The 21,851-nt window shown below is 40.3% G+C and overlaps 1 protein-coding gene across 2 annotated transcripts in view; it reads left to right on the forward strand.

The window, feature by feature from the left end:
* TBC1D5 (TBC1 domain family member 5) overlaps positions 1-21,851 on the forward strand; it is a 538,167-nt gene that overhangs the window by 403,034 nt on the left and 113,282 nt on the right. For both annotated transcript variants that reach the window (XM_082654224.1, XM_082654225.1), the window contains exon 15: positions 11,086-11,192. In XM_082654224.1, coding sequence (XP_082510350.1) covers positions 11,086-11,192 — 107 coding nt within the window. The remainder of the gene's footprint in view (positions 1-11,085; positions 11,193-21,851) is intronic.

The raw sequence follows: 21,851 nt of genomic DNA on the forward strand, positions 1-21,851 counted from the left end.
TAATCAAATCCATTTAACAGTAGATTTTCCTAACCATCTCGCAAATGTTTATTGTCTCTTTTAATTGACTTTTCTTTCTGAACACTTTGTAAATGGAAAAGTTTCTTTTGGGCACTTCTGTCCACTTCCTGCCTTGTTTTTTCAGCAGCATCAACATGGCACTGCACTGTAATTTTCCTAGGTTTTCTGTAGGGGTCTCCTTAGTCATTTCTCAGCCTGGCCTGGTATGGCAGTTATGTCCTCTTTGTGATTTAAAACATTGCTCCTTTTTATTTCATTTTAGATCTCCCCTTACTCCTCAGCCATTATCTGTCTATCTGCCAGTATTTCCATCTGTTCCACCCCGGAATTTCTGTTTCTCTATTTTCTCGTTAAGAGCATGTTCAACATTATACTGATGTCAAAATGCAGTTAATTTCAACGATAAATTGAATGTATTTGTCTTGTCTGGAAAAGCTTTACCCAACCTCAGGGACTAGGAATAAAGACTCTCCCAGATCACACAGTGATGTGCCACAGAGTTTATATCAAAGCACAAACGGGGAGTCTTATTTTTGAAGGAATGTTTAAACAGTTCCTGACTGCCAGCTCTCTTTCCTCTCAGACATTAAATATTGTCAGTTATTTTTATGACCATCTCAGATGTAGATATTAATATACCCTTTGGGTTACACGTGTACCATTTATATTACTTTATGTTTTTAGTCTGATGTACCAGAATAGCACGTTGTCTTTTTTTTTAATGTTTAGATTTTTTTTAATAAAACAGGCTATTTTTTGGAGAATTTCTGGCTCACAGGAAAATTGAGTGGAAAGGACAGAGAACTTTCCATCTGCCTCCACGCCCACATACACACTACCCACTGTACCATCAGCATCCCTCACCACGGCAGTCCATTCGTTACAGTAGATGAGCCTACACTGACACAGCATCATCACCCAAGTCCATGGTTTACTTTATTTATTTATTTTTAACATCCTTATTGGAGTATAATTGCTTTACAATGGTGTGTTAGTTTCTGCTTTATAACAAAGTGAATCCGTTATACATATACATATGTTCCCATATCTCTTCTCTCTTGCGTCTCCCTCCCATGGTTTACTTTACAGTTCACTCTTGGTGTTAGACAGTCTGTGGGCTTGGGCAAACGTATAATGACGTGTATCCACCCCTATATATCGTACAGAGTCATTTCCCTGCCCTAAAAATCCTCTGTGCTCCACCTGTTCATCCCTCCCTCCCCTCTAACCCGTGACGACCACTGATCTTTTTATTGTCTACATAGTTTTTTCCAGATTTTTTCTCCATGATTTCTCCATAGATTTTTCCAGTTTTTCTCCATAATTTTCCAGATTGAAATATAGTTGAATCATACAGTATGTAGTCTTTTCAGATTAGCTTCTTTCACTTAGTAATATGGCATCTAAGTTTTCTACATGTCTTTCAGGTCTTGATAGCTCATTTCTGTTTAGCACAGAATACTATTCCATGGTCTGGATGTACCACAGTTTATCCACTCACCTACTGAAGGACACCTTGGTTGCTTCTGATTTTTGTCAGCTATGAATAAGGCCACTATAAATATCAGTGTGCAGGTTTTTGTGTACAGGACATAAATTTTCATCTCATTTGGGTAAGTACCAAGGAGCGCGACTGACTGCTGGATCTTATGGGAAACGTCAGGAGCTCAGCTGAGCTGGGCGCGAGAGAGAGCCAAGCTTCTAGGTGTCGGAGTAGCCAATTAAAGCAACAAGTCAAAAGTGGAAGAGTTAAGCCTTTAGTCACTTACTGTGGTGGTGTAATAAGCAGGGGTCAAAACCTGGAGAAAACGCCAAAGCCTGTGTTCCATTTTCACCCACGGAACGGCACACTGGTTGAGGGCCAGGTGATCAGCACAGATGTGCCATCTTCTCACTGTTGAGGGAGCCCTGAGCGAAAAAGTCTGGCAGTCTATGAACCCTGAGATGGTGGTGGTGTCAGAGGGCGGGACGTGAGCAGAAAGGCGAGGGGTGGAAGAGTACTGGCTACTAAGTCACACGAGGGAAGGCGTCTTCACGGTTTCCTCCGCCTGCCTCCACCTGACAAGGACCACTGCCCAAGGCCTCAGATAAAGAGATCTACGAACGAAGGCACCGGGGCTTGGAATACAAGTATGTGGAAGATCATGCCCGATGAGTTGGCCTGAGACCTTGACTGCAGCTCCTTCCAGAGGGTGCAAGGTGCTGGCTGTGCACCAAGTCCGGAGTGGGAAGGGCAGTTCTCCCCTGTGAGGCCTGTCAGGGAAAGCCTTTGGTATTAGGCTTCTTCAAAGAAAAAGAACCAGTAGAATATAGAGAGAGAGAAAGAGAAGAGGAGATTTCTTATAGGATTCAGCTCACACAGTTCTGGAGGCCTGGAAGCCCCACAGTCGGCTGTCTGTAAGCTGGGAACCAGGAAAGCCAGTGGCATAATTCAGTCCAAGTCTGAAGGCCTGAGAACCAGGGGGCCGATGGTGTAAGTCCCAGAATCCAAAGGCCTGAGAACTAAGAACTCCAATATCCAGGACATCGTAGCCCAAAGAGAGAGAGAATTCACCCTTCCTTGGCCTTTTTGTTCCCTTTGGGCTCCCAGCGGATTGGGCGATGCCCACTTATCGACAAGGATGGATCTCTTCACTCAAGTCTACCGAATCCAGTGCTCATCTCTTCCAGTCGCACACTCACAGACACACCCAGGAATCATGTTTACCGGCTATCTGGGCATCCTTTAGGCTGGTCGAGTTGAAAACATAAAATTAATTATCATACCTTTCTAATTGCCTATGGTCAGGCCTGAAAAATCACACACAACTGCCTTTCCGTATGGCTGTACCACTCTGCATTCCCACCAGCAATGCCTGAAATTTCTTGTTGCTCCACATCGACACCAGCATTGGTGGTGTCAGTGTTTTGGATTTTGCCCCTTCTACTGTGTCATGTTGTCTTTTTAATGTCTATTTTTTGCCTCAAAAGAATTTTAATTTATACAACTCTAGAAATAGAGACATGAAAAGAGAATTAATTTCCTGCTGAAATTCTGTTCCATGTTCAAAATTAATAGTTGATACCTCACCCTGGCCTTCTATAAAGGGGAAGAAGTGGCTTATCTCCTGTACCGTAATCTTACCCTTCCACACACTTACTCCCATTCCACAGTTTTCTGTTGCCCTGGAAAGCAGTATGACAGATGGATTCAGGAACCCTAGGATAACTTTTATGGGCAAAAGCCAGCAAAATTACATGCGTCACTGGAATTTTACCCAGGAATACTCAAGCTTCCATGTCCATGTGTTGCTGCCAAAGGAGAGTGTGAAGAGTCCTGCAGGGTGACTGGGGCCATTCTGTCTGATGCACAGAGAAAGGAAGGTGGTGATGTTTGCTTCCTGACTACTTATTTCCTCATTTCTCCACCCAATTGCCTCCCCACCTAGATTCTTCTTTCCCTTCAATCCACCTGCCCAGGGGTTCAGTAGAAATGTCATTAAAGTGATAAGGATATCAGATATGAGATGTTATGTTAAGGTCCTGCATTTACCTCCATTGCTCCTAAAACCCCATTGAAATAGCATCAACCCATAGGACACAGAGAATTAGGAAGGAGACAATTAGGGTAGTTTTGGAAGCAGGAAAACAGATGGGTGAGTGATAACTGACTTATCAGATCCAAGAAAGCTAAATACAAAATTGATAATGGAGAAAGCCAAGAAATAACCCATAGAATTCCTAAAAGTGTAGAAGTTGGCAGTGTTGGGTACTTCTGGAAATTGGTAGGGGGAGGGAAGGAGTTAAGACTAAAAAATGAGAACTGGTTGAAAGTCTATTTAAGAAGCAGTTACACCCAGATCTCCAAATGTACCTTCAGGATTTTTCCTCTGCGGACGGTAAAGTGGAGGGTCTTTGAACCTGGGGCTCAGGAAATTTCAGTGACTGTTGAACCGCCAGTCTTCTTTCTCAGGACGTCGAAGCTAGACTGTCTCCCTCCGGGAAGAGTTTGGGAGAATCTTCTCTGAGGGAATCTAGTCAGCACAAGAGAAAAGGCTTGGAGTGGCCCAAGCGTGACCTATGTCAACCCCCAGCATTCACAAACCCACCCAGCTATGCGCACACAGCTGTCTTCAAGATGCCTTTCTACTGCCAGTGGGGCAGGTAGCCCCAAACCACCACAGGATTGAGGAGAGCGTCGACATGAAAACAGAGATCTAAACAAGCAGCCAGGAAGAAAGCAACTTGGAGGCCACAGAGACTGTGCAGGGAGGAGAAAACTTCTCAGAGAGCTGGGAGATACATTATTCAAAGGGAAACGTGTAACTGAAAATAAAGTATCATGGAAATAGGTGGCTGGAATATAAAATTGAAGAAGTGTCCCAGAAAGAAGCACATGAAACCGTGAGAAAGCAAGAAAGAAAATTAGAGGACCAGGCCGGGAAATCCAACATCTAGCTATCATGATTTCTTATAAAAATAAAAAAAAAAAAGAAGAAGAAGAAAAGGAGGGAGGGAGGGGGGAAGGAAGGAATAAGAAACAAAATAAACAAAGTAAAACGGGAGGGAGAAAATCATCAAAGAAACAAAGAGAAATTTCTAGTTCAACAAAGGCACATGAGTTTCTAAATTGAAAGGGTCTGTTATGTATGAAAACAGATGCAAACCAAGGTATTTATCATCAATCTACAGAACAATGTGGGGGAAGAGAAGAGAAAACAGATCACAGAAAGGATTAGGAATTGGAACGGTTTGAGACTTTCCAACTGGAAGCCAGGAAACTCTGGAACAATGCTCCCAAGAATCTCAGGGAAAAGTATTTCCAACCTAGAATTCGGTACCTAACCAGGCTATTAATTAATGTCAAAATAAAATCTTTCAAACAGAGAAGTTTTCAAAAAATTTTTGTCCTGAGCATAAAGCTTTTGGAGAGATGGCCTCCACCAAAATGAGGGAGAAAAGCAAGAAAGAAGCAGGTAGGTACTCTAGGAAATAAGGATACAACACGTGCAAGAAGTAAAGGACATCCTCAGGGTGAGGGAGCAGGCCAGAGGCCTCATGAGCAATTTCCTAAAAAAAAAGGAAATTGACAAAACGTCTAAATGTTTTAAAAGTATTAAGGGGAGATTTATATGACTAGGGGAGCATTTAAGATTAAATTACTGTTAAAAATATACACAGCAAAGCAAATGAAAAAGCAGGCAGTTATAAATTCCAGGAAAGGAACGAGGCTATACAAGAAAGAGTAGTCATGATATACTGTGTTGTTCAGCTGTGATAACATTTGCCTGGTTATAAAAATGAAAACTCGAGAAGTTATTCTAACCAAAATTTTGATACAACTTCATGTGGGAGAGATGAAGAGTGACGTGGAGGTGGGTGGAGGGTTGAGTTTCAGTGCTGGGGTGTGGTCGTATATGGCAAATTGTACACATATTATACGTGCTTACTGGCTTTTTTTTTTAACATGTTAGAGATGGTAGTTGTTCTCAGTCCATCTTGTTACCTTGAGAAGGTATATCTAAATGTGAAATAAATAATTTGACTAGTGTTTCACTTCAAAATGTTCCAGTTGTAAGTATAGTTAACTCTGACTCAGACATAAGCTAATGGTCCCGTTGCTTTAAACTTTCTCAAAACAATCATGTCTCTGGTTATCTTTACTGAGCTCATTTTGTTTGTTACTACTGGAGAAATTTATTTATTTTATTTTTTTATTTATTTTTAACATCTTTATTGGAGTATAATTGCTCTACAATGGTGTGTTAGTTTCTGCTTTTTTTTTTTTTTTTTTTTTTTTTTTTTTTTTTGCGGTACGCGGGCCTCTCACTGCTGTGGCCTCTCCCGTTGCGGAGCACAGGCTCCGGACGCGCAGGCTTAGCGGCCATGGCTCACGGACCCAGCCGCTCCGCGGCATGTGGGATCTTCCCGGACCGGGGCACGAACCCGTGTCCCCTGCATCGGCAGGCGGACTCTCAACCACTGCGCCACCAGGGAAGCCCCTAGTTTCTGCTTTATAACACAGTGAATCATCTACACATATACCTATATCCCCGTATCTCCTCCCTCTTGCGTCTCCCTCCCCCCCACCCTCCCTATCCCACCCCTCTAGGTGGTCACACAGCACCGAGCTGATGTCCCTGTGCTATGGCGGCTGCTTCCCACTAGCTATCTATTTTACGTTTGGTAGTGTATATATGTCCATACCACTCTCTCACTTCGTCCCAGCTTACCCTTCCCCTCCCCGTGTCCTCAAGTCCATTCTCTAGTAGGTCTGTGTCTTTATTCCCATCTTGCCCCTAGGTTTTTCATGACCTTTTTTTTTTTTAGATCCCATATATATGTGTTAGCATACGGTATTGGTTTGGAGAGACTATTTAAACCAACTCCCTTAGACCACTCCAGAACAGTTTAGGCCCTTTAAAGCAGGGCCCCCCAACCCCTGGGTACGGGTCTGCCGCCTGTTAGGAGCAGGAGGTGAGCGGCAGGGGAGCGAGCGAAGCCTCATCTGCTGCCCCCCATCACCCCCCATTGCCCCCCATCGCCCCCTAATTGCTCCCCATCGCTCCCCATCGCCCCCCATCGCTCGCAGTACCGCCCGAACCATCCCTCCCCAACCCCCGCCCCCCATCCGTGGAAAAATTGTCTTCCACAAAACTGGTCCCTGGTGCCAGAAAATTTGGGGACCGCTGATTTAAAGGTAGAAGCAGCAAAGTCAGCTCTGCTTCGGGTGGTGGGAGTGCTGTTTATTTAGCAAGAGTCAAGCAAGATGGGGAAGCACATGACCTCACTTCCGTGCCGTTCTTACAGAATCCCTACAGATAGGGTAAATGCTTTTTATAAATGAGAGAAATAAGGTTTAGTGAAGCTAAGCAGCTTGCGTAAATTCACACCCACAGTAAATGACTAGCCAGCCTTCTGATCTAGATCTAATCTAGATCATCTGATTTCAGATTCCATAGGTTTTCCTAAACGCCGCTCACCTTTGTCTTAACCTTCCCTGAATAAGCACTTCGGAGTGTGGCTTTAGTACTTTGTTTTTAAAGCATGTACATCCTTGTGTGCATCCTTGTGTGCAAGAGTTAACACCTGTCCTTCTGAAACTCTTCCAAAAAACTGCCGAGGAAGGAACACTTCCAAGCTCCTTGTATGAGGCCACCATCACCCTGATACCAAAACCAGACAAAGATTCCACAAAAATGGAAAATTACAGGCCAGTATCACTGATGAACATGGACGCAAAAATCCTCAACAAAATACTAGCAAACCAAATCCAACAGTACAGTAAAAGGCCCAGACACCATGATCAAGAGGGGTTTTTCCAAGGGATACAAGGATTTTTCAATATCTTCAAATTAATCAGTGTGATACATCACATTAACAAATTGAAGAATAAAAACCATATGATCTTCTCAATAAAGCATATACATCCTTGATTTCAAATGTAGGTAGATAGCAAAACTCAGTCTTTTTTTAGTCCTTCACTTTTTTTTCCTTGTGTCACTGCCCTGCTCTGATAGAATAAACACTGGAGAAGGAACAGTGTTGTGGATTAGTTTTGCAAGTTCAAGAAAAATTTGCTGCAAAGATCATAACTAAATTCTTCTCCTGTCAGATTCCTACCATTTTATTTTTAAAATAGCTCGTATTATTCTCTTCCGAGTGCGCTAAATTGGACACAGTTATTCAAAAGGGACGTAATACTGGCACATGTAATTGCAAATGAAAAGTACAAGTTTTCATTAAGAAATTCGAGGTGGAAATACAAGTTTTCATTAAGAAATTAGAGATGGCATTATCAGAAGGCAGGGGGCAAGAGGAAGGTGAAACCTTACCTCTACCCAGTTAGATTTTCCTCTGAGATTCTTTCACAAAATGATTGAGAGATAAACAGGCAAGTTGATTAACATGTATACCTCACGCACATACGGGAGATACCCAGGGGAAAATGAGCGACCCTCAAAGAGATGGCTTTAGATTTCAGGATTAAACACCACCTCAATAGAGGAAGAGGAGGGGTGTTGTAGGCCTCTTAGGGGAGAGTAAATGATTTTTAGGAAAGATGAATGGACCCTGAGAAGAATAGATGCAAGGTATCTTTGTGACAAAGTTTGGCTGGAGGGATTTATGACAGTTGAGTTCCTTTTGGAGCACTTAGGGAGTTAAAGATAAGCGGAGTTCAGAGAAAACGTCTCCAGCTCAAAATAGTCAATATACCAAAGGGGCATATTTGGAGGTGGCGCGTCCTGAGCCCCTGTAGCCAGACTTCAGGGTGCCACGTTCTGCTACCTTTCACAGCTCAGACTCATTCGCCATCATGTCCCTAGTGCTACTGCCTGGCACAGGATTTTGTAGATGCTCAGCAAACGTACATGATATTCAGTGACTGGAGGGATGGATTGATGGATGGGTGGATGGATGGATAGATGGATGGATAGGAGAAAGAACGTTAGCTCCTTCGTTTGTTATGCAAGTAGAATATTAATATGTTATTTAGCTTCCCTTATTTTGTAAAATGTATTTTATTTGTATTTGTAAAATGTATTTTACAGCTTCCTATAGTTTCAAAAGTTTTTTTCAAGTTGTAATAACATAGGATTGTCGCTCTGGTCCCTCCAAATAAATGCCTACCTATGTCAGGCTGCTTTACACACTGGGTTAATCTGATCTTCCAAGCTACTGAAAACTACTACACAAGAGCCCTAACGTTAAATGACTTTCCTGTTTGCAGTGATTATTTGCATCCATTATGTCACTTGCTTTTCAAAACAATGGCCTTTCAAAACAAAGCCCTGACCCTGCCACTAGACTTCTGAATGTCAAATCTTGGTCTACCACCAAATCATTGTGTGATCTGGGCAAATGATTTAATCCCTCCAAGGATTAGTTTTCACATCTGTTAAACAGGGATAATAATAATTGTACCCTGTGATAAGATCGTCATAGAAGTTAAATGAGATATGCCGGTAACGTTCTTGGTATGGGGCCTGGCCTGGTCTCGGAAAGACTTCAACAATTCGTTATCATCTTAGAGGTAGTAGTAGTAGTAACAACTGCTTGTTGTTACGTGTCTGCTCTCTGTACTTTCATTTTCTCCAGGGTGAGGACTGTGTTTTGTTCATCTCCACCTCGCCTCCTAACGTAGGGCCTGTCATGGATTAGGTACTCAACAAATGATTATTGGAATGAATGAGGTAGGCAGGTAAATTTTTTTTAATCGTAAAGTTGTTTTCCAAATGACTGAACTTCAGCTCTGAGAGGTTACTCCCAACCGGTTTTGAGCGGCTGCTATAAATCAGTCACTTAGATTATGTCACTGAGTCTCCAGGCAACTTTATGAAACGTTTTCAAGTGGCGTCCCAGGATGAAAGCCCACATCTTTTTCGTTTTTTTTTTTTTTTGCGGTACACGGGCCTCTCGCTGTTGTGGCCTCTCCCGTTGCGGAGCACAGGCTCCGGACGCGCAGGCTCAGCGGCCATGGCTCACGGGCCCAGCCACTCTGCGGCATGTGGGATCTTCCCAGACCAGGGCACGAACCCGTGTCCCCTGCATCGGCAGGCAGACTCTCAACCACTGCGCCACCAGGGAAGCCCCAAAGCCCACATCTTTGAATCCCGAGCCCAGAACCATTTCCACTAAACTCTCCTGCCTGTCTTACAAAATATACAAGAGTTCTTCCTGGGTCAGTTACTAATATATAACCATTATAGCATTTGGGAAAATAACTTTATGAGTTAGGAAATGAATTGATTATCTAAGTTTTATTTATTTGTTAGATCCCAAAGAAAACTGGACATGAAAATGTTATACTATTCTCAGTACCCTAGGTTTTTGAATTCTAGAGTAAAAAAGACAACAGGCAACTGAATGTGAATATGATAAAATGAACAAATAAGAAAAGAGGAGTCTGAACAGATAAAGAAAGGGTAGGATAAGTGAGTACTTCACAAATGAAAGCAGATGTATGAAATTACAAGCTGTCAGATAAGCAAAGGAAATGAAAATGATAAAGTGGTTCCTTACATAGATTATAATTATTCATTTTGCCCAGTCCTGTCCCCTTTCTCCATAATGTTCATGGGAAGGGGGATGTTCCCAGCAGAAGAAGGAAAGAAAAACCTAAGAGTCAAGGGTATTTCTGATCACAAAAAAATTATTTTGTGACTTACATTGTTTCTAGTGAGTCACAGTTGTTTTCCTACGGAATATTTTTCAGCTAACCGTTCTGATTAATGAAAAGGATTCAGTCACAGCCACAGGAAGTTGCAACTGTAAAGTTTGTTCACAATCATGCTGCCGAGGCCGTCAGCCTAGCTTACAAAACAAGAGTCGCTAATGGGCGCAACTGTGACAGCAGTGGCAGATGGATTGCCAAGAAATGAAGTAGTTTACATAGACCTGCCTGAAAAGATGTGTTTAATAATTGCAGCCATAATTAGGTTGATTTGGGGAAAAAAAATTAAATGACGGTCTAAGGAGCACAGTTAGACTAACCTATGAAGATTTTGACACTTTTCCTCCAAGAAATGCTGCATAAATATCTTTCCTAAATTTCTTGTTACCTTTAGGAAAACAAATAATTGGAAGAAATTATATTCTCTTTAATTTTGAACTATGTAATATTTATATATACAAAAAATAAATGTAACATATGTAAGTTGTGAAGCATAGTAATCAGGGTACATAATATTTTATGAGAATTTTAAGCTGGTTCTTTCCCATTCATAAGATTTTTGTTACTAATTTCCAAGCAGCAAAACTAGAGACATTTAAATACAGCCATATAAATGGCAATAAATGTGCATGCTTCTAGGAGTTTATTTGTGTTACAAGCGCACACACAAATCTATATCTGAGGCTCTTCCTTCCAACACCGCCCTGACGATGAGTGCTGGTATATTAGTACAGTGTGCTGCTTCAAAGGCCATTTGGTAACAATCCCCTCTCCCTATTTCCTTTCGTCCAAATCAGTCGAGTTACTGGTTTGCTTTCTTTGAATCTAAGTTGTTAATTTTGTTTCTCTTAGTAATGCAGGTATCTGAAACAGCATTGCTTCTCAATTGCTTTTTTTCCCCTTTTATTTAGTGATCTCTAGTAACTACCAGACCTGTCTTGGCCTTCTGATGCATTACCCACTCATCGGGGATGTTCACTCGCTGATCCTTAAGGCTCTGTTCCTTCGCGATCCCAAGGTAAGCTTTCCATGTGGGATGTGCACAGTTTTAAGTGGGGTGAAAAACTGGTTTCTCTACATGACTCCAAGAATTCCTAATGTAGAATTTGCCTAATAGCAGATGAATTGCCTACAGGCCACAACTCCACATACCTAATGGTCTAGCAGCTCAGCGGGCAAATTCAAAGGACACTGCCCTGAGAAACAGGAGCGCACGTCTCTTGTAACTCAGGAGGTTGTTCTGCCCACCTGCTTCCTCGTAACTCAAGGAAATAGTTGAGCACCTGCTTCTCCTTATAACCACGCTTAATGCCGGGGGCCAACTGACCCAGGTATAGCCTCGTGAGCCATGTGAAGACCAAGACATTAGAGCTCTAAAAAGGACCAGTTTTCTAAGAGTTTATGATGCAGTGAGACACTAAATTATTTCATATTATGAACATGTATTTCTTATTTTGCGGGTGAAGAGTAACCTAATAAAATAAAGATTTAAAGAGTCTTTAATGCTGATTTCTCTATTTGAACTTAAAGCAAGTCACCAAAATTTTCTTTACACTCCAGAGAAAAAGTGTGCTCTTTTACAACTAATGTTACATTTCTTGAAAATAAGAACATTTAATGATCTAAAAAAATCTGTGAATCCTTGATGCTTTTGAGCCAAACAAAAATATTGGATGAAGTATAAGAGAGAAAGCTTCAAACACGAGGACTAGGATGCCAGGCGCTGGGTGGTAATCCCAGCCTTTGGCTCTTTGGCAGAGCTCCCAGCAATCGTGTTGGCAGTTGTCGAACTGTCTTTGAGTCAGTCTGTCTGTGGATTCCACTGCCAGAGCTCTGTCTGATCAACGTGGACCTCCAAGTTCAACCTACATTTTGATTCTGAAGGATTTCTGTCCTTTCATCGGTTGTTGACTTCAACATTTGAGCATGTATTTATTCTTTGCTTGATTTAAAATTATTGTTTTCCTGTGCCTATATCCATTTTCTTCAGAAATACACAGTTTTATGTCATTTCTCCTGTACAAAATTTCATTAAGTGTCAGAAATACAATCCATCATTTCTCTAATACATAAGGCAGCATTTTTTTTTTCTGGTAAGGCTTAGGAGTCAGACTATGAAAAAAACCTACAGTCTCATATTTACTTTTTTATGTATATGTAGGCTGTATAAGTATATATTTTTAATATGAAATAGTCAAGATTATGGCATATCTATAAAAGGAATAAAGGATGAAGTTTCTGGTCAATGAGGTATCTGAGTTTTGGTTACAAACTTAAGGTAAATTCTGTCTGCTCAGCATTGAGAATTATTAGGGTCATACAGAGCGGGAAAAAATTGCTAAAATAACCGTTTGAATTATCTACTTGTGTGATTTGTTGGGTTTAATTGAAAGGAGAAACGAATATGTTATCTAAACCTATCCATCTTTGTAAGTTTTTTCCTAGCTAAATATGGTTGATCTTCCTATAAACCATTCACTCTTATGGTTGCAGAATTCTGTATACTAAATTCCAAAATGTTGTTAGTGGAATCTGTAATTTTAATAGAGTACTTTTGACATTAAAAAGATAGTATATGTAATATAGAGAATAATGGAGCCAATTCTACAAGCGTTAAGAAAAATTTTCTCCAAGGTTTAAGAGAAAAAATGTAATAGCATAAGTATCTAAAAAATAGTATTCCCCACTTTTACATTCAGAGTCTTACCAAGTAAAAACAATCAAGATAATTGTCCAAAAGTTAGGACTTTAAACTGGTATTTCTGAGACATGAGAAACTGGGCAGAAGGAGGGAGTCATGTGTAAAAAGCTCCTGAGAACAAGTTCGTGGCATGATGATATCTGTAGGGGAAGATAAAGCAAGCTGCAGAGCACTAAGGGGGTTTCAGACGGCCAACCCAGCAAGGTGGTAGTTTTAGTTAAGTATATGTAATGGCTGATCCATTGACATTATTAGTAAATGTCAAATGATAACTAACATCACTTGGCATATCTGCTAATTGGAGATCTATCGCAGTGTGGTGTCCTGGGTCTTGCCAGGAGCCTGAGCTAGGAATTGGGACACTGGGCCAAGTCTTGACTCTCCTACCAGATGTCCTTGTGATCCGGGGATTCACGCTTGCTAAGTCTTGGTCTCCTCTTTTGTTGCCTCTGACAACCTACCCAAGCAGAGCAGCCTTTGACCATAAAGAACTGACGTCTAATGATATAATAAGATCCAATCCAGTGCTACAAAGGCACAAAAGAAAAAAAAAGAAGTAAGTTTATATATATCGTAAAAATCCACCAGTGGATAGAGCTTTCAGTGTAGTTCATGTCAACTATAAAGTCATAGAGGAGGCCATGTAAAGAGAGGGAAAGACGATGCTAGTACCCCACCCATAGCCGCCAGGATCCAGACCTCAGAGTGCTTTAAATGTTTTCTATTTATTAGCAACAATGAAACACTTAAATCAGAGTAAGTATATAAACACACAAGTCTCTATGAAGTGACCTAGTAGGAAGAGATTTGAGGCATGAAAGTTTACTGTCCTGTATCCCAGCTTCACATGGCAGTTGTGCTGAGTGCTGCTGACAGACTCAATAAAACAAAAATGAACAAGGAGTTCTGGGCCTCCCTGAATTCATTGTCAGCCTTCAGAGAAACACTTCGTCCTACCACTATCCCGAAATCCCAGTGGAGACTGCTCAGTTGAGAATAGACTCTGCAGTAGAGCTTGAGACACTGAGCTGTTACTTATTTTCTATCAGATGTCAGCTTTACTGTGAAAATATTTCTCATTTGAACAGACTGAAATAATGGGCTGGTAAACTGTAATCACAGGATCATACTCGTTCACGTCTCCAAGTACTTTGATATGCTTCCTTTGGTCCTCACTACAAGCTCCGAGACAGCAGAGCGGGTTATCTTTCCTCCTTCTTTTTCAGTGCAGAGGCCATGTGGCTTTCCCAAGGCCGAAACGCTTGTAAGCTTCCAAACTAGCTGGAATGGTTCCATGACCCTTGTTTCTACTCATCCCCTCCTGAGGTTCCCAGCCTCTGTTCTTCCTTCCCCAGGAAGCCATTCCCAGACTCAGATAAGACACGTCTTCCCTTTGAGTCCTCATAGCCCCTTGTAGTTTAGCGATTTGCTTGTATCTTCTATCAATTATCCCTCCTCATCATCCTGCTCGTTTGTTAGCATTTAGCTCTGTGTCATGCAGTGGTTGGTATTAAGAAGACAATGGTAGCGTTGAATGCTGACTTAAGCACTGCGCCTCTTCTAATACTGACTCTAATCCAGGTGGATCTCACTCACCTTACATATTTCTGGAACCCATATCCACATTCCACAGAAACCATAGCCAATGGTATATTTGTCAGCTGCCATTTTTATCAAGATGGTGAAGTGACCCTACAACTTGAACTGAAAGGGCATCTAGTTCCTTAATTTAATATCAATCAGAATTATTTGAAAACCTGTTATCACCTTCAAATATTATGGAACAAAGAAGATACAACAAAGGATCTAAATAATATACTTCGTGGCTTCCCAGGTGGTGCAGTGGTTGAGAGTCTGCCTGCCGATGCAGGGGACATGGGTTCGTGTCCCGGTCCGGGAAGATCCCACATGCCGCGGAGCGGCTGGGCCCGTGAGCCATGGCCGCTGAGCCTGCGCGTCCGGAGCCTGTGCTGCGCAATGGGAGAGGCCACAACAGTGAGAGTCCCGCGTACCGCAAAAAAAATAATAAATAAATAATATACTTCACTTAGACTGTGCAAATTTCAGAACTGCCAAGAACCAAGAGAGTCTAGTTCCGCTCCTCCTTGTGTAATATGAACAAACTGAGGACCCAGGTATTTGACAGACTTTTTCAAGGTCACACAGCTTGTCAGTGGCAGAGCTAGCCGTTGAACCAAGGTCTTCCAGCCACCCTTCCACACAAGAGCTGTAGCTTCGTTAGTTTTAAAAATAGTGGAATCCTAGTTACTGATATTTCTCATACGAATTCTTTTATTTGTAGTAGATATTTATTTGCATCTGTAATAAATGAAAGTGCCACGTATATAAGTGACCCAAGAACTACTTGAAATGTTTGTAAGTGTATGCTGCCTGAAGAGACTGGATATCAAATATCTGTAGCATTCTATACTCTGTTCACCTTACGATATGGTTTCTATACTTGGCTCTTCAGACCACAATCCTGATTCTCGTTTTCCTTTTATTATATTAGAATCACTGAGCAGATTTCCAAAAACAATCCACTAAACGAAGTAGAGGAGTGGAAGGATGACAGTCTGAAAAATATGAAGTGATTAAAAAACATTGTTCTAACTAGTTGTTCAAATTCCAAAAAAAAATTTAAAACCCAATTAGAAACAAAAGTCATAGAAAATGTGAACATATTGTGTTCCTTAAATAACCAGATGTTCTCTCCTTCCTGAAGGCAGTAAGGGCTAGGAATAAAAGGTTTAAAACTATTGTTTTAAGTTAACTGTGAATTTTGCAAATCTGTTTTTTACCCTTCAGCAAATAGAATTCTAATACAGAAACATAAGCAAAGTAATTTTCATTTTTCGGTCCTCTCTTATTTGTGTTGTATGTTGAAGTGTTAACCTTATCACAAAGACTTACTACAAATGAAATACAGTACATGAATTAACATTGTAGATTATTCAGTAAGAATTTGACAGCTACCGTTTGTTTTGAAGACTAGAATAGTCCCCCAATATTATATTTCTGGTAAGTTTGTAAGCATCCCTGTTATTGTTTATGGGAGAAAATTGCTAGAAATAAGACAATTTAATTTTATAGTCATTCTTGTATACAGAAGCACAAAATATATATACTATAAAATAAATATAAATATATATATAAAATATAGTGTACAGTGTTCTTGTGCTTGGCCAATTCTGATTTGGCTTTTGTTCGGAGTTATGTTAAATATTGCTTTTTTAAATTATAACGTCTGAATATTCAGATTTTATGCAGGTAATGGATTTTTATTCTTTAATTCCAAAAACCCTCACTGTACATGCAACTTTTTAATGTCAGGTGGCTTTAGTAAAATGTCACCTATCAGAATTGAAAAGTGGTGAGTGGATTCAAGCCGGGTGATGATGATAGAAAATGCTTCATTCCAGAAATGCCATTATAATGTCATCTTCTCTGAGCAGTCAAGGACCTAAAATCACACACACTGACTCTTTGAGGAGCATGCACATGTCCATTTATTTACTTTTCCTGATGTTCCCATCCGAGGTTCTGTTCAGATTTCCTAGGATGTTTCTTGTCTGATTTTGTTACAGAAAGAATGTGTTACTTCTGTCTTCACCATCCTTTTTTTTTTCCCCTCCCTTAAAAGCTGGAGCATTTCTATGAGAACTGCCTTTCTTGGGAAATCATTTTTCTGTGTGTGTTTTCTCTCTCAGGGACGAAAAAAAAAATGTGTTTTTTTTCCTTCATATCTGAGCTGCATGACTATATATTGTTCTTTTTTATCACTAGATTATAACCAATTGGATGTTTATTGTAGTTAGTAGTTAGGTATTGGTGACTCCTCAGTTAGGTTTTAACATTCAGTCAGAAATATAGACTTTTTGACATAGACTCACATTAAAAAAAAACTCAAGTTTTACTTCAGAGTACATGGTGGCTTTCAAAAATCTGTGAGAATAATCAAAAGATCTTTATTGAACCAATATTTGAAATTTGTTATTTATTAATGTTCAAACATTTCATAAAGTAGAATTGTGGGTTTCTCAAAACTTATTAGGGTTTCCTAGTGCCTTAAATAATTTTGGATTAGTTTTATAAAAGTATTTTGAATTCATTAATTTATTCAGCAAATCTTTATTGTGTATCACAATGCACTGGGCACTGTTTAGGTTCTGGTGATATAAAGGTGAACCAAAAAAAAAAATGGCCCTTATCATTATAAACAAGTAAACAAACAAGGAAATACTCAGTTTGTCATGTGTTATAAAAGGTACAAATGGGGTAGCATCCTTAAAATAATAAGAGGAGGAAGAACCTGAGCTGGGGAGGTACCATTTCCTGTGAGAACTATTGGAGGAGAAGGAACTAGCCAGGCAAAGAGCAGGGAGAGGAGCCGCCAGGCAGGGGAATAGCAAACACAAAGACTCCAAGGTAGGAAAGAGCTTGGACTCTTCATGGAACTGGAAGACCAGCAGCCTGGGGGGCCCTACCTGAGACAGACACATGAGCCAGGGGAGGCTTGCTAAGGTCACCTTTTGAAACTCCAGAAAGATTGCTGGATTTGTGATGATTCTTCCTGATGATTAAGACATCCTCTTATTATAAACTACTCTTGCTCTCAGCCAGAAGTTCCAAAAACTCTTCTTAAATGAGTTCCCCACTTGATAAAGCACATTCACTTATTCAGACCTCTAGGCTGTCACATGGGTCCGGCCAGTAGGTTCTTGTTTGATTTAAGAGGACTGGGGCCAGGACTCTGAACACTTTTGGTCATACATATATTACTTTTATCTTTTAAAAAACAATCTTGGCTGCCTTCTATATATCACCAATCTAGTCAGTTTTGCTCTCATTCATGTCAGCATTATGCTCACTGTGTAGTGTCAAGGGAACTAGACCCGTCTTTCTTGTCTACCAAATGAGAGCTCTGCAAGGTCAGGGACTAGATCTTCAACAGCATAAATCCTGTGTCAGCCCCTTGAGGGAAGCTCAGAATTCAGGTTTCACTTCCATCACAGCCTGCTGTGTTTATTGGACAAGTCACCCTTTTCTTGAACAAAGAGGCTAGATCACATAATGTCAAAGGACGCTTCTGGCGCTGTTTTAGCAAGATGCAGTTCAACTCAGCAGATCCGTTTTTTTTTTTTTTTTTTTTTAATGGCTTACTGTGTGTAGAGGATGAGAGGGATGAGAGTTGGTCACAGTCCTTTATAGATGTGAACAAAACTGTTACAGAAGGTAAAATGAGTAAGACTATTGCAGAAAGGACAACTGATTTGGGCTTGGATAGTCAGAAAGGCTTCCAACTGGGCTTTTTTTTTTTTTTTTTAACATCTTTATTGGAGTATAATTGCTTTACAATGCTGTGTTAGTTTCTGCTGTATAACAAAGTGAATAAGCTATACATATATCCCCATATCTCCTCCCTCTTGTGTCTCCCTCCCACCCTCCCTCTCCCACCCCTCTAGGTGGTCACAAAGCACCGAGCTGATCTCCCTGTGCTATGTGGCTGCTTCCCACTAGCTATCTAGTTTACATTTGGTAGTGTATATATGTCCATGCCACTCTCTGACTTCATCCCAGCTTACCAATTGGGCTTTGAAGAATTTTGTTGGGACATGTTATTCCATCTTAAGAAAACAGTGTAAGCAGAGCTCCTGAGAATTGCTGAAGCAAGTGGCCGGGTTGGGCCTGGCAGTTCTCTAGCCACAGTCATTCACGGACCCCTCAGGGACTGCCCTCAACATCTTATATATTAGCAGACACTAATTTTTTTTTTTAACTAAAGCATAGTTGATTTACAATATCATGTTAGTTTCAGGTGTACAGCACAGTGATTGAGTTATACAAATATATGTATATTCCTTTCAGATTCTTTTCCCTTATAGGTTATTACAAAATATTGTGTATAGTTCTCTGTGCTATACTCAGTATTGGTTATCTACTTTATATATAGTGTGTATATGTTAATGCCAACTTCCTTATTTATCCCTCCGTCTCCCCTTTCCCCTTTGGTAACCGTAAGTTTGTTTTCTCTGTCTGTGAGTCTCTTTCTGTTTTGTAAATAAGTTCATTAGTATCATTTTTTTTAGATTCCACATATAAGCATTATCATAGGGTATTTGTCTTTCTGTGTCTTGACTTACTTCACTTAGTATGATAATCTCTAGGTCCATCCATGTTGCTGCAAATGGCATTATTTCATTCTTTTTATGGCTGAGCAATATTCCATTGTATATATGTACCACATCTTCTTTATCCATTCATGTTGGGTGGACATTTAGGTTGTTTCCATGTCTTGGCTGTTGTAAATAGTGCTACAGTGAACATTGGGGTGCATGTATCTTTTTAAATTATGGTTTTCTCCAGATATATGCCCAGGAGTGGGATTGCTAGATCATATGGTAATTCTATATTTAGTTTTCTGAGGAACCTCCATACTGTTCTCCATAGTGGCTGCACCAATTTACATTCCCACCAACAGTGTAGAGTTCCTTTTTCTCCACACCCTCTCCAGAATTTATTATTTTTAGACTTTTTGATAATGGCCATTCTGACTGATGTGAAGTGATACCTCATTGTAGTTTTTATTTATTCATTTAGTTAGTTAGTTAGTTTTGTCTGTGTTGGGTCTTCGTTGCTGCGTGCAGGCTTTCTCTGATTGTGGTGAGTGGGGGCTACTCTTCGTTGCAGTGCGCGGGCTTCTCATTGCAGTGGCTTCTCTTGTTGCGGAGCATGGGCTCTAGGCACGTGGGCTTCAGTAGTTGTGGAACGCGGGCTCAGTTGTGGCTTGTGGGGTCTAGAGTTTAGGCTCAGTAGTTGTGGCGCACGGGCTTAGTTGCCCCACGGCATGTGGAATCTTCCTGGACCAGGGCTCAAACCCATGTCGCCTGCATTGGCAGGCAGATTCGTAACCACTGTGCCACCAGGGAAGTCCCTCATTGTAGTTTTGATTTGCATTTCTCTAATAATTAACAATGTTGAGCATCTTTTCATGTGCCTTTTGACCATCGAGATGTCTTCTTTAGAGAAGTGTCTATTTAGATCTTCTGCCCATTTGTTGATTGGGTTCTTTGGTTTTTTGATATTGAGCTCTCTCTGTGAGCTGTTTGTGTATTTTGGAGATTAATCCCTTATGGGTTGCTTTGTTTGCAAATATTTTCTCCCATTCTGTAGGTTGTCATTTCATTTTGTTTATGTTTCCCTTTGCTGTGCAAAAGCTTCTAAGTTTAATTAGGTCCCGTTTGTTTACTTTTGTTCTTATTTCCATTACTCTAGGAGATGGATGCAAAAACATATTGCTGTGATTTATGTCAAAGAGTGTTCTGCCTATCTTTTCCTCTAGGAGTTTAGGTCTTTAATCCATTTTGAGTTTACTTTTGTGCATGGTGTTAGAGAATGCTCTAACTTCATTCTTTTACATGTACCTGTCTAGTTTTCCCAGCACCACTTATTGAAGAGACTGTCTTTTCTCCATTGTGTATTCTTGCCTCCTTTGTCATAGATTAATTGACCATAAGTGTATGGGTTTATTTCTGGGCTTTCTATCCTGTTCCACTGATCTATATTTCTGTTTTTGTGCCAGTTCTGTACTGTTTTGATTACTGCAGCTTTGTAGTATCGTCTGAAGTTAAGGAGTCTGATTCCTCCAGCTCCGTTTTTCTTTCTCAGGATTGCTTTGACTAGTTGAGGTCTTTGTTTCCATAAAAATTTTAAGATTTTTTTTTGTTCTAGTTCTGTGAAAAAAATGCCATTGGTAATTTGATAGGGATTGACTTGAATCTGTAGATTGCCTTGGGTAGTATAGTCATTTGACAATATTCATTCTTCCAGTCCAAGAACGTGGTATATCTTTCCATCTGCTTGTGTCATGTTCAATTTCTTTCATCAGCATCTTATAGTTTTCAGAGTACAGGTCTTTTGCCTCCTTAAGGTGGTTTATTCCTTAGTATTTTATTCTTTTTGATGCAATAGTAAATGAGATTATTTCCTTAATTTCTCTTTTTGGTCTTTCCTTGTTAGTGTATAGCAATGCAACAGATTTCTGTGTATTAATTCTGTAGCCTGCAACTTTACTGAATTCATTGATGAGCTCTAGTGGTTTTCTGGAGCTGTGAAACATTGCTCTGCATGTTTTAGAGGAAAGAGCTTCTTTACTGAAAGAGAACCAATTATCGTGGTGATTTATTTTTCCTCAAATAACTAAAGAAGAGACTAGAATCCATGGTTAATTCTGTTCTCATTAACAATACACAAAACAAAATCTACAAACCAGTTCTCTGCTTTTTATTTGATATTTTGCAAGTAAGGGAGAAATCTAGGCTTTTAGGGAGAAATATTTTAAGTAGATTACTTAAGCTTTCAAGCTTTTCACACATGCATAGTGTGTCTAGAAAGGCACTGAGGCCCCAAATGTAAAAGTATTAAAGTGTTACAGCACATCACAGTGAAATGTTTGTGCTGTGTCCCTGAGGTCGAGGCATGAAGTGGCTGCCCTGCTTCACCATTGACTTGATGTTACACCATCAGAGAAATCATTGAACCATTTGCAGCCTTAGAGTCAGTTTCACTAATTGTTTTTTTTTAAAGGGATAGGTGACTGGTAAGGCTGTAATTAGCCTATAATCTCTAAAGATAATTTCCAGTTTGAAGTGCAGAAAACCTAGCTAATCACTTACTTTCCTTCTTGTATGTGAAGTAGGTTGGTTGTTCAGAAAGAAAAGGCGCTACTTTGAGTTGTTTCTATGTCATCCTAATGTTACAGTTTAAAGAAATTGAAAGCTAGAAATCACAAATTATGACAAAAAGATTATAAACTTAAAACTGACAAAATAGAAAAAAAAGAGCATAATTCTTTTTTTGTGTGTGTGCGGTACGCAGGCCTCTCACTGCTGTGGCCTCTCCCATTGCAGAGCACAGGCTCTGGACGCGCAGGCTCAGCGGCCATGGCTCACGGGCCCAGCCGCTCCGCGGCATGTG

This window comes from Grampus griseus (genome assembly GCF_964374135.1).
Source record: "Grampus griseus genome assembly, chromosome: 5".
Classification (NCBI taxonomy): domain Eukaryota; kingdom Metazoa; phylum Chordata; class Mammalia; order Artiodactyla; family Delphinidae; genus Grampus; species Grampus griseus.